This window comes from Protomyctophum parallelum, assembly GCF_964188405.1.
Source record: "Protomyctophum parallelum genome assembly, chromosome: 21".
Taxonomy (NCBI): domain Eukaryota; kingdom Metazoa; phylum Chordata; class Actinopteri; order Myctophiformes; family Myctophidae; genus Protomyctophum; species Protomyctophum parallelum.
Window position 1 is genome coordinate 9,517,811 of NC_139713.1, and position 13,398 is coordinate 9,531,208.

General features: G+C 41.3%; 1 protein-coding gene across 5 annotated transcripts in view; it reads right to left on the reverse strand.

Annotated features, from left to right (window-relative positions):
- LOC310879210 (disabled homolog 2-interacting protein-like) overlaps positions 1–13,398 on the reverse strand; it is a 255,852-nt gene that overhangs the window by 161,030 nt on the left and 81,424 nt on the right. For 4 of the 5 annotated variants that reach the window (XM_083793693.1, XM_083793695.1, XM_083793694.1 and 1 more), the window contains exon 2: positions 9,178–9,308. In XM_083793693.1, the coding sequence (XP_083649819.1) occupies positions 9,178–9,308 (131 nt within the window). The remainder of the gene's footprint in view (positions 1–9,177; positions 9,309–13,398) is intronic. The other variant, XM_083793692.1, reaches the window with a different exon arrangement.

A 13,398-nucleotide genomic window follows, 5' to 3' on the forward strand; every position in this document is an offset into this window, starting at 1 on the left:
CTTGTCATTGTGATGAAATGCGTAATAGAAACATCAATGGACCGACTGGAGGGCCTGGATTCACTCAAGAGGGCTGGCTGGGTTAACCCACTCAGTCCGGGAAAGGATCCGTGCCATTTGAGCCACAGTATATACTAGCACAATGGATATATTTTTTCATATCAACGTCCACTATTTATTCAGCATTTCAGCCACGAACCACGCGCAATATTCTGACATCGCTGTGACATCGTTGCTGTCTTGTGGAAACCTTGTATGTCCAAAACCGTCCAAAAAAGACAAGAACCGCCTCTTTTCCAGTAGATTCAATGTAGTTATTATTTAGTCACGATGCTTTTTATTGGTCCAAAATGTATAGATCCCACAGACACACTTAACACAATCAAAATAGAAGCTCTGGGGTGCCGGAAAGACATGGCCGCTTTTATCTCCATAAAGGTTATGGAGATAAGAGGTTTCGTCCCAAAGATTTTTTTCTTAAAGAAATATATATATATATTGTTTGGACCTTTATTGACAGTACACAGTAGTGTTGCACCATATGGACAACATTTCATATCTCTGTATTTATTTAACATTGCGGTATTACTGTTAAAATGTTATATTCTATATTTTAAGTGTTGCGACATTGAAAACTAAACAGAGTGGTCCGAGGGGCACAGGCTAAAACAAAGGGCTGGCTTTAGAAGTGGACGATATATTGACGATACCGTTGCCTTTTTGCGATACTGATATTGTGCATGTTCATACCTCGATAACGATATGATAACAATATATTGTGCAGCCTTAGTACAGTGGAGATAGACAGGAAGCAGGAAGAGAGAGAGAGAGAGAGAGAGAGAGAGAGAGAGAGAGAGACGGGGAGTGACACGCAGCAAAGGTCGTCGGGATCGGGATTCGATTAGAGCCTATTTATGGTATGCGCCTGGACCGTAAGCTAGCGACCAGGCTCCCCAATTATCGGTATTCTTTTTAAATAATAGTTTAAACAGGATAGTTTGATTAAGTGTTGCACCGCTAATGAGCTGCAGTGTTCTTTGTGTTGAATTGTGTGTCTCTGTCATGTTTCAAGCAGCCGTAGCAATGCAAACTCCATGAGGCTGTTTACATGCACTACAACATCACATGTCAACATGTACATTTACATAAGCTCCTTAATTAGCTTGCATTGCCATGACTGACAGGTAATTATAGGAGGGAGAGTGAGAGGTGCCATCCACTACATAGACGTCCTCCACCCTTCCTGCACGCACGCACACTCACGCACGCACGCACAAACACATACGCATGCATGCACGCATGCACACACGCACGCACGGACAGTGAGGGATGGAAGGAAGGATAGGTGGAAGGATGGAGGGAAGGAGGAATGGAAGGAGGGAGGCAGGCAGACATCGAATGGAAAGTTAAGAAACCTAATTAATGAGAAGCCCATTTTGTGTCAGCGAGTGCAATCGGTGACAAGGCTTTGTGTTGTTTACAGCAGGGGTCTGCAACCTTTTGGAAACAAAGTGTCATGTTTGTATTTTCTAAAAGTCAGTGTGCCATGTCAATAAATTGTCAACATTCATTTTAATGACACAGAAAATTCCAACATATTTTGATTGTACACAAATATAACCTTTCCCCTTTCTTTTATAAATGTTGTCTCACATTGTAATTTATAATGATCATTAGATTCAGAGCAATAACTCGACTCTCTTCCCATGCAGTTCAGAGTTTTAATGAATGTAGAATTATGTGCAGGATGTAATTTACATAAAAAAGGGGGGGGGGGGGGACTTATTTATTTGACTATGTTATTTTTTTAATAGTTTACCAAAAAGCCTGTCTCTCACTGCCAGTGTGCCAGTGATCACCATCCTTGGTGCCAATGTTGGCACCGGTGCCAAAGGTTGCCTACAACTCAACTCAACAAAACTAAATCCTTCACAATGATCTTTGGCACACGTAAAAATATTAAATCAAAATCGCTAAATCACTCATTCTCTATAACCAGCTTGGATGATACTCCTCTGCAAAGAGTTGAACACACCAAATATTTGGGCATGTGGCTGGATACTGAACTTTCGTTTAAATGTCACATTGATCATATTGTAAGAAAAGTTAACTTTAGTATTGGTGTTCTTTATCGCTCTAGAAACTGTTTTACATTCTCAGTCAGGAAAAGACTAGTCATACAGCTTATTTTACCGATACTCGATTATGCAGATATTGTGTATCTAACCGCATCTAAAACAAACCTGAATACTCTCAACATTGTATATAACAAACTGTGCAGATTCATCTTAGGTTGCCCTTTTACAACTCACCATTGTATCATGTATGGAAATCTTCAGTTGCCCTCTCTTACTGTAAGAAGACAGTGTCACTGGATTCAGTTTATTTTCAAATGTATACACCTCAATTATCCTCAATATCTCAAACAGTTTCTAGAACCACCCACTACCAATTACCAACTGAGGCATTCCATTCAACCTTATTTTTCTGTTCCCATAGTCTCCAATACATTAGGTAAGAACGCATTTATGTTTAAAGCTCCCTCTGACTGGAACAACTTACCAACCAATATTCGAACCATTTCATCTTTCAACATGTTCAAAAGTGCGCTGTCTTCTTACCTTACGACCTCCTGCACATGCCCATGATGCCATGATGACTATTGCTCAACTTATTTATTCCATTTATTTATACAATATTATATTACATACCTGACTTAGCGTATTTATAGTTACTCGCAATGAATATATAAACAGTGTATATGTGTTTCACGTGGATATGTATGCTCTGGATATGTACATATGTGTTTAATCAACTGTACTCTAATGCTGACCAACGGAAGTGACAGTCATATCTGACAGAACAAATGATCCATCTCTTTGCTATTATACTTGCTTATTGTAATACCCTGTTTTTTGTGTTTTGTATTTTGTGTTTGTTTGTTTTGTTTTGTGTTTGTTTTTTTGTTTTTTTCTCTTTTCTCCCTTTTGTGTATTGTATTGTATTGATGGTAGTTAGGACCCTCTCGAAAACGAGATACTGTATCTCAATGGGGTATTCCTAAATAAAGAAATTTCAAACAAACAAACCCCTGGTTTACAGGGTCCAGCAGGGACAATGCAAAGCGGCTGGATTGGGCTTGTTTGAGTTTTCCTCTGCAGTTCACCGTCTTTATATAACTTTTGACAATGCATGTGGGGTTTTAGAAAACGACTGAGAGAGATGTCTTTCTGACTGTGGGGAAATCCATGACTGCTCTGCTGTGCACGGAGATAGAGAGAGAGAGAAATAAAACTGTGTGTGTGTGTGTGTGTGTGTGTGTGTGTGTGTGGGGTGCAGACCTAGGACTTGTTCCCTGTTAAGTGGAGAGCCATTGTGACAGATTTAGCTCAACGCCTGGGAGGGATACTTAAGATTTCACTCAGATTTCTTTCACTAGACAAAGCTTGTCGGCAGGGGAGAACTACTAGTACTCTATGCTTCGACTTTATGTCAGACTGTATGTCTGTCTATGAGTCAGTCAGTCGTTCAATTGGTCAATCAATCAGTTAAGCAGAAAATGGCAGATTTACAATGCAGATTAAAGCTCACAACGCGTCGAAGCACAATTTAGGCTTATAGATCTGCAACTTTCGCTGTTTTTTTAATCCTAAAAAGTCACAGAGACGATTAGCCTATATGTTCATATTTGTTGTAAAAAAACATCAATCAATTAATCAATCAATCAATCCAACTATGTATCTATCTTAGGGGCTCAGTAGAGGTAGAGTGGCAGTCGGCAATCAATCCCTGGCGTGACCTTGTGTCAAAATGTCCTTGAGCAAGAAGACACTGAACCCCGAGCCTAACTGCTCAAGATGAGCACGTTGGTGCCTTGCATGGTTTGCATGCGTCCATCGGTGTGTGTGTGTGTGTGTGTGTGTGTGTGTGTGTGTGTGTGTGTGTGTGTGTGTGTGTGTGTGTGTGTGAATGTAATGCACACGATAAAGCGCTATGGACCAAGATGTGGTCCATAGCGCATTTAGAACAAAAATGGTGTCATTCGTTTGCGCTGCCACCAACATGTGGAATGTCCTTCATGAAACCGTCCATTACAAGATGTGTAATTCACTGGTTTCTTTAAAAATTGTCCTGAAAACATCTATCAGGAGACCAAGAGGGGAGGTTAATGTAATCTTCCCATCTCTTTTGTAAATATAGTGTTTGTATTATTGTGTTACTTGTTATGTTATGTTGTATGAATGTAAAAAGGTTCTCATGACTTTTTTTTTGTTATTCCTTTAAACTATAATAAAATGTCTGACTGTATCATGGGCTGTTATGTTTACATTTCTGACTAATTAAGCATTCAATCAATTCAATCAATCAAAATAGCAGATCAGATATTTTCAAAAGATTTAAACTTGTGAAATGGAACATTCTGCAATATGAGTACTTTTACCTTTAGTACTTTGAGTGAATTTTGACGACGATACCTTTGTGCATTTACTCGAGTACATTTTGAATACAGGACTTCTACTTGTAACAGAGTACATCTACAATGCACTATTGATACTTTTACTTAAGTAAAACATTTGAGTACTTTTAACACCATTATACAAATGTTTAGTATGAAGGATGACGGTGGGTTGGCGAAGTACCATCAGTGACCAGGGGAGGGCAGTGTGAGGGCAAGTGCAGTATGAACAACACATGACATGTGTATTCTCAAACTTTTAACCACTTAATTATTATTAATTATCATTACATTAAAAAAACAATAACCAAAACATATGACTTTACACAACAGTGATGATAGTGATTTCAAAAGAAGTCTGTGAAGCTTAAAAGTTTAATCTGCAAGAGTCCTTGGGCTCCAAATACATAGAAGACCTCTGCATTACACCCTATGAGGATGCTATCTTTGTCCTAGATTCTTACCAGGACATGGACGTGGATGTCAATGGCTCACGTGATCCAGACAATGACTTCATCCTATCAGTTTTCTTCTGTATACCCTATCTTTCTCCCTGGAGAGTACAACCAGCTGACGCTTAATCAATAGCATAGTCTACTCTTTGGCGCATTGTGTGTCATAAAAGCTCAATTTTTCACCTGGCTCAATACCTGTCTGTCTGTTCGCCGAAATGCCGATCCGCAATGCAATCACGCAGACACACAGTCGGACAACGTTGCTTTTGTGTCCAGACTCTTCACAGATAGACCTTTTCTTCAACAACCGCACTTACATAAATAGCTGTAATGTTACGTTTCTTCTACAGATGTTACCAGAGATACTAATGAAGGTTGTGTTCCGTTCAGGTCAAAGAGTATTGGGGTGCTGCTATTTTAAGATAAGATAAAATAAGGCATTCAGGTAGATCGCGAGGGGGAAATTCAGTTGGCAAAGGGAATAGTACTCATCTCAGAGTAGTAGTCTGCTGAATGAGCCAAACAACCATGGTTTACTTATTATCTTCATAGATAGCGGCAATACAGTGGTTCCCCAACCTTTCAGCCTGTGGCCGTGACCCAAAAGAGACATTTGTCAATTTGATGTCCCCCCCATAAAACTGTGTCAGTGACCCACAAATGGTCCCGACCCAGTGTTTTGAAACCAGTGGTCTAATACGTCTTATGCATCGCTCACTGGAAAGGGGTTGGCTCACTGGAAAGATGTTGGCGCACTGCTACACTAAATTGAAAAGAACCTTAACACATTTTGGGCGGGAACCCCTTTTGGTGTTATTATGCATTATGTTATGCTTTAGCTATTGAAAAATAGCAGATCTACAGAACGACTGACAGAGAAACATAGCTTTTTCAGAAAACTGTCAGGATGTAGAAGACATTTTTAGAATCTGATCTCAGGTCAAAATTTGGTTCCGTTATTTTTTACTGCCTAAATTTGAATTAAAAAAAACTATATAGGCCCATACTTCGTTTTGCCCTGAAGTGGGAACCAGAATGGACGTTTCACTATGCAGGTTGGAAGATGCAGATGTGATATAAACCATCATAAAAAAATAAAGAACGGAACCAGTTCTAAAACCAAAGTTATTTTGGTGGAAAAGGAGCATACCTGAACTGTGGAGGAATTAACATTACACATAACACATAACACTTGCCCACAGTGGCGTAACGCCCTCGTATACGTACTGTATGTGTGAATAGGGGAAGGGAATCTCACTGTCTACATTTTTCATAAGATGGTGTTTATTGCCACAATACTGATGTGTTGTTTGTACCAATAATACAATGGCAGACTTGGTCACCCCACCTGCCCCGTACCCATATTATGTGTCTCAAAGAATGTGTCAGTATGGCTGCGGTGAAAAACATCTATTCATTATTCAACGGTATAGCTTTATGTGCCTGTTCTACACCAAACACACTGAAAACTATTTTACTGCATGTGTACGGTTACGGTACACATGTGGCTCCTCCTGAAAACTGCTAGAAACAAACTCATAAAAAGACACTATTTTCACTTTGTGGGAGGTCCAGCAGCACCACTGTGCTCTTCTGGCATTAACCCATCAAAACCGGGAAAGCATCCGTGTCATTTTAGATTTTAGCTACACATACAGCTATATATCGTAGCAACATATCCATATTTTTATTATTTTTCCCCCAGAAAGATCTTAGGATTTAGAACAGTGGTTTGCAGTGGTTCTCAAAAGTAGCAGATCTACAAAAGTGTAAGGTGTCCTCGGGTTCATGAAAGGCGCTATATAAATTCAAGCTATTATTATTATTATTATTATTACAAGCTCACATTGCGTCACTTTGTGCCGCGCTGCAGGCTTTGCACATCTGCTATTCTTGAACTTTTTTGAAATGTTTGAATCATTTAGATTTAGATTTGAACACCGATCCTCTCTTCTGGGGTTCCCTGGCTGGCTCAAAACATTTTTAGGGTCCGCGGCCAAATATATATATCCAACCCGGGTGTCCTTGAGACGAAAAGGTTTGAGAACAACTGATTTAGAATCGGCCTCAGGTCTTTAATGGCTTAACACATTTCCTTTCATTTGCCTCTCTCTCTTTCAGTTTTGTTTTAACGAGTGCACAAGGCAATTATTTTTTACAGGAACAGTAGATGGGAGGTACAGTATATACCCTGCCCCTCTGAAGTGTGCGCGCTGGAGATTGAGCGTGTTTTTAGATTGATGAGAAGTGGAAGGGAGAGAAAGGGAGCGCGGTCGCCTTACATAAGAGCATCCAGCCTCAAAGAGGCTTATAATTGCTTCTTAAGTTTCCAAAAAAGAATATTAAAGACTTCTGAAAGGAAAGGATCTGCAAGAAGGGCTAGGGTTCATTTATCCAGCGGTGTAAGTAAACGTAACACACTTTAACATACTTCATACAAGTTCGAATGTAATTGTGTCCCATCTGTATGGAGAATGTGAATACAATTATAACGTATACAGTAGGCCTACATGTGGGGTGGTCGTACTTTGTCCCCCTGCTCTTCTATTGAGACATTTAGATCGTGTCTAAGGTCATGTCTCACCTATACACACACAGGATCTGACACGGACTTTGACCTGATGGTCAAGATCAAATGTATCCCCTGAGCAAGCAGACAGGCTCTATAGAGGCTATGCATGTGACATCGTTCTACCCAGCAGTTTTGCTGGAACACCTACTGAGTGGCAAAAAAAACCCTTTCTGGCCTTGACATCCCCATACAACCAAACAGAAAAGTTCTATCTTTGACTTTGATTAGACCGACAACCTATACCCCCTAACCTGCACAAGCACGGGGCAGCGTGTCCGACCGCTGTTTCCGCATGTCGGTCCGTTGGTGTGTCTAATCTGCGTGCGCATCCCTCCAATAACGCAACGTCCTGCTGTGTGTCCTGGTTTATTGTTTTCATATGGCAACAGAGAGAAAATGCCTTTTAATTATATAATTTAAAATTGTAGTGTTTTGCCAATTATTTGGAGGCCCACTTGTAATATCCAGCCACACAATCTGAGTACTTCTTTCACCACTGTCATGTTCTTCTCACAGAGGCTTCCTTCTTGGAAATGAAAATGACTGTCAGTGTTTACAGTTCACAGCCAGGCCGCCATCTCCCCTCTCATTAGTTATTGATGGAAATGTGTACCGCTAATTGCTAATTAGCTATAAATTGATGACTCATGGCAGAATTTTCCGCTTCGTAAATTGACTGTTGTATGTATTGAATAAAACATGACAGGCATAAAGCTGACTGGGTCGGAATAGAGCAGCCAGGTGACAGACAAGACAGACAGACAGACAGACAGACAGACATACATGCTATGAAAATGTGCGAGCATTGAAACGTAGCTAATAAAGCCTGTCCTGATATGAAACCTTAAACAGTGCAGCTGTGAGCCTTATTGCTTTCCTAGAATAATCCCATGCGCTCTACCGTTGGCTCAGCACCGAGATAGGTGCACTGATCTGGTTTCTATACTCCATTCCCACACATTTAATACACCTTTGATATCTGTTGCTAAGTGATGTCTCGTACTTTCTTAAAGATAGAGTGCTGTGATCTTTTTCCACCCTAATTGCGACAGCGGGCAGCATTTACTATGAAAACGTCCATTTCCCGTCAGTCAGTCACTTATTATCCCCATATATGGGAATGTCCCCATAGTGCCATCATCAGAGATGGGGATCCCTGATGTCATCAATATTAAGCCCATATGGGAATGTCCCCCATATATGGACACGCATCGTGACATCACATCTAGCCACGTCTCCAAGACACGCTATACATGGCCATGAACCATTGTATGCTCTCACTAGGAGTTAAATTATTGTTAAACACCTGCATTCTTACAAGAAGTCTACACTATTGTCCCTGATATCTCCCTTGCTTATGGTACCACCATCAACACAGCATGGAACTGTGGACAAAACCTTATCCAACCTCAACAAAATATTCTTTAGTTTTGGGTCTGTAATCTCATCAAATGGTGATCTGTGGCTTAAATGCTGCATGCATAAATAATGGACCTTGATATGAAAAATGTTGAAAACCACTGTTCTAGATATCAACCATCTTTGGCCAGAGTCAGTACAGTACAGTACAGTACAGTACAGTACAGTACAGTACAGTACAGTACAGTACAGTACAGTACAGTACAGTACAGTACAGTACAGTACAGTACAGTACAGTACAGTACAGTAAGCACACTCACAGTCAGCACACTCACAGTACTCACGGTGACTCTGAAGGGCGTGGAGGAGGAGGAGGTGGACACAGACTCCATGGTGGCCGCCGTGCTTTTGTCCGACGAGCTGCCAGGCATGCTGCGCCGCCGGCCCGCCCTCTCTGGAGGAGAGTCTAAGGATCACAGCAAATCAACGTTTATTTGTATATCATTATCATTTACATTGACTCAAGACAAACCAAAGTGCTGAACAAGAGCATGTAAAGAAAGAAAACCGAAAGAAAACAAAGCAACAAGTGAGAGCAGAAGTATATACATGCATGGTAAAGAAGAAGGGTATATATGCGTTATCAGACAACACTAAAAGCCAGGGAGAAAAAGTGGGTCTTTAGGAGAGATTTAAAAACACCCAGGGACTGGGCAGAGCCAATGGGAAGGGGCAGGGCATTCCACAGTGTGGGACCGGCCACGGAGTCGGCTCGGTCACCTCTAGTGACACAAATACACACACATATGCCATGTAAAGAATGCCGAAAATAAGTATTATGCAACAACAACTTTTTATAGATTTGGTTTGATTTAAATGGGTCAGACAGTGTTAAGATAATGCCACTGGAGTGGAGTCCGCATGATCAGGGAGAAAGCATCGCTTATATCATACAGTATAATATCATATCATATATCAGTCGGAACTGGGAAATTCTGCTTTCTGCTTCGATGCCCCTACTTCATGGAACACTCTACAACAAACATTGAAAATTGGTACCCCAATATCATATGGACAATTTTATAACCTGCTTCTGAACCTCCCTACCTCAATATGTAACTGTTTTTAACTTATGTTTTGTTTCACTGTATATTATGTCTCTATGCCTTACTTGTAGATTTGTTTTGTGTTTTATATCTGTCTTAATTGTTTTTTTATATATGTGATCTTGTCAGCATTGCAAATGAGGGGGAACCTCAATGCTCTTTTGGAGAATAAATAAAGGTTTCAATCAATATGCCAATATGCCTTTATCAATCAATAGAGCACCGATGTCTGATATCAGCCATGCCTTTATCAATCAATAGAGCACCGATGTCTGATATCAGCCATGCCTTTATCAATCAATAGAGCACCGATGTCTGACGTAACCGCTGCTAGAGGACACTACTACCCCCCTGGGCCATAGTTATTTTTTTCATTGGAATTCCCATAGGGGACTCTTAGATCACAGAACGCTATTTGTATTAAAAACTAAAAAAATACCCATGTGGATATGAAGCATCAGCTGACAGTGGAAAAGCATGCAAAGTGTGAGAAAATATTTTTTCTTTTCTCCAAACACAAACATTATCAAATGTACTGTAACTCAATATCAAAATCGCCGGGTGCTTTGTTTATTTTTGGAACAAAGTTCTTACGCAATCTAAGATTCCTCTATGGGAATTCCAACACAAACAATAACCAAAGGGTTAGTGGGAGTGACGTCAGGACTTCAGTACTCTCCGTTAGTACATTAATGGGTACTTTACTGCCGGTGATGTGGACACAGGACGAGGTCCCCACAAAGACACTCAGCAAGTCCCTGCATGGGTCTGTCAGAGGCAGAGCCCTGAGTCCCTGCATGGGTCTGTCAGAGGCAGAGCCCTGGACAAGAGTCCCTGCATGGGTCTGTCAGAGGCAGAGTCCCTGCATGGGTCTGTCAGAGGCAGAGTCCCTGCATGGGTCTGTCAGAGGCAGAGCCCCTGCATGGGTCTGTCAGAGGCAGAGTCCCTGCATGGGTCTGTCAGAGGCAGAGTCCCTGCATGGGTCTGTCAGAGGCAGAGTCCCTGCATGGGTCTGTCAGAGGCAGAGTCCCTGCATGGGTCTGTCAGAGACAGAGCCCTGGACAAGAGTCCCTGCATGAGTCTGTCAGAGACAGAGCCCTGGACAAGAGTCCCTGCATGGGTCTGTCAGAGGCAGAGTCCCTGCATGGGTCTGTCAGAGGCAGAGCCCCTGCATGGGTCTGTCAGAGCAGAGTCCCTGCATGGGTCTGTCAGAGGCAGAGCCCCTGCATGGGTCTGTCAGAGGCAGAGCCCCTGCATGGGTCTGCATAAGGAGAAGAGACTGGAGCAGCACGGACATTTAGAGCCTTTTATTTAGGTGCTGAGTATACAAAACGACTAACGTTTCGACCTTGCGGTCTTCATCAGAGTCATGAGTGGTAGCATTTGGGCATGTCTTATATATACAGGTTGGGCTCTCAATAAGCCAATGACAGGGTACCATATGACATGTAATAACCCGTTACTACCAGCAGTCTAGATAATGTAAGAGGTGGCTATGGAGAAAACGCTGTTGAACAGTGAAATAAACTTTGAACATTCAGTGGATTTTCTGTGGTCTGCGGTTTTCTCTGTATGTTCTGAAGCTTTTTTTTTAGATGCAATGAAAACAGGCAAAAAGCCTGCCTCAACAGTGACATCTGCTGGCAAATTATTATGTCATAATATGGGATGTGTGGACTCTTACCACAGTCAACAGGCAAATCAGAGCACTTGTTTGGGCCAGAAAACCCCAGACCACAGAAAATCTACTGAATGTTAAAAGTTCAGGTTTTTTGGGTGATTGATTGATTGAAAAAAACGTGTTTTAATGCCCTACTTGATCATACTACAGTGTCACACAAGAGCATCAAAAGTATAGCAGATCTACAAGCTCACAGCTACTTTTCAATTTGAATCCTGAAAAGTAACGGTTTTGGACATATGAGGTTTCCCAGAAAAGGTAAGTAAAGTACACTTTTAAATACACATTATATATATCTAGTTGTTAAATTATTCTGTACAGTACAATCCCCATTGCTGCCAACAACAACATTTTCTGCTTCTATGAGTGAGCAATCTGGGAAACCAATCGGCAAAAAAGGAAAACAGCGCCGTCAGCTCTGTTGTTGAGATATTAATGAGTGAGAGACAAAATAATCCCATCTTGAATCCAGTAAATTCATACATCGGACAACGAGTCGAATCCAACTGTTCTATTGTCCATTTCTGGTTTTCTCACTGGCAGAGTGTCCCGGACAAAATCTTCTGATCTTATCAGGGTCTCTCTGTCTCTCTCTCTCTCTCTCGCTCTCTCTCGTTTAGATCAGAGAGTCACAAAAACGATGTGAGTGCGTGCAGCCGTGCATGCATGCATAGTTGCATACATGCGTGCGTGTGCGTGCGTGCGTGCATGTCAGATCTAGGCTTGTCCAGGAGGAATGCAAGCGATGCTAAGCATGCATGTCTACACAGGTATCAGATAGCCTTTACAGATAACCGGCTCACACAAAGGTTGTCATAGACAATTATCTTTTAGCCACTTAGTGAACTGAAACAAGTCTTGGGGTTAGGCATTTACAGTAAATTACATGGTGATATACTGTATGTCACCAGCGTTTTAGACCAGTGGTTCTCAAAGTGGGGTCCGGGGACCCCCAGGGTAATGATAGTTAGGAACCAAATGGACCCTTATGGGACTGTAACTCAGTAACTCAGTAACTGTAACTCAGTCCATTAGGTTCCATTTGTACACTCTCTGAGTTACAGTCTGATGGTCCCAGAGATAGAAATGCCATTAAATGGGGGTCCGTATAGCTAAATGCAAGTCAAACCGGGGGTCCTTGAAAATAAAATGTTTGAGCTAGAGCTGTAAAAATCTTCAAATGGGGGTCCGGCCTATCCACGGGATGATAAGTGTCAATTTGGGGGTCCTTGACATGGCAAAAGCTTGAGAACCACTGTTTGACACTGATGTTTTTGGACAACGACGACGTGACTAGAGGTGTCATGTCATTATAACCCAAGAGACATTATACATGTCGTTGCTGTTGGGTGGAAACCTCATACATGTGGGCTAAAGCTTGTAGATATGTTTACTTTTGTGTGCTTCTGTGTGACGCTGTATAGTAGGATCAAGTAGGGCGTTTGAGGGAAAGAAACTTACAAAAAGTTCATGGAGGTTTCTGCCCTATATTCTGTATTTTAAAATTATTCTCAAATAGTTCATCATACTCTTGTATGATGAACTGGAGGCATTCATGAAAAATTAAAACATAAAAACACATAAATAATGGAGACACTACAAGGTTACAGCATCTCTGTCATCATGGCCTCGTGGCCTGAAGTGATGTCAGAGGATTTAGCGGAGATGTAAGGCTGACTAAACACACAAGATGCTAATGGAATTAATTCAAAGGGAGTGTGTGGGTGTACGGCTTTTAAAGAGGATATTTTACTGTATGAGACTAATCT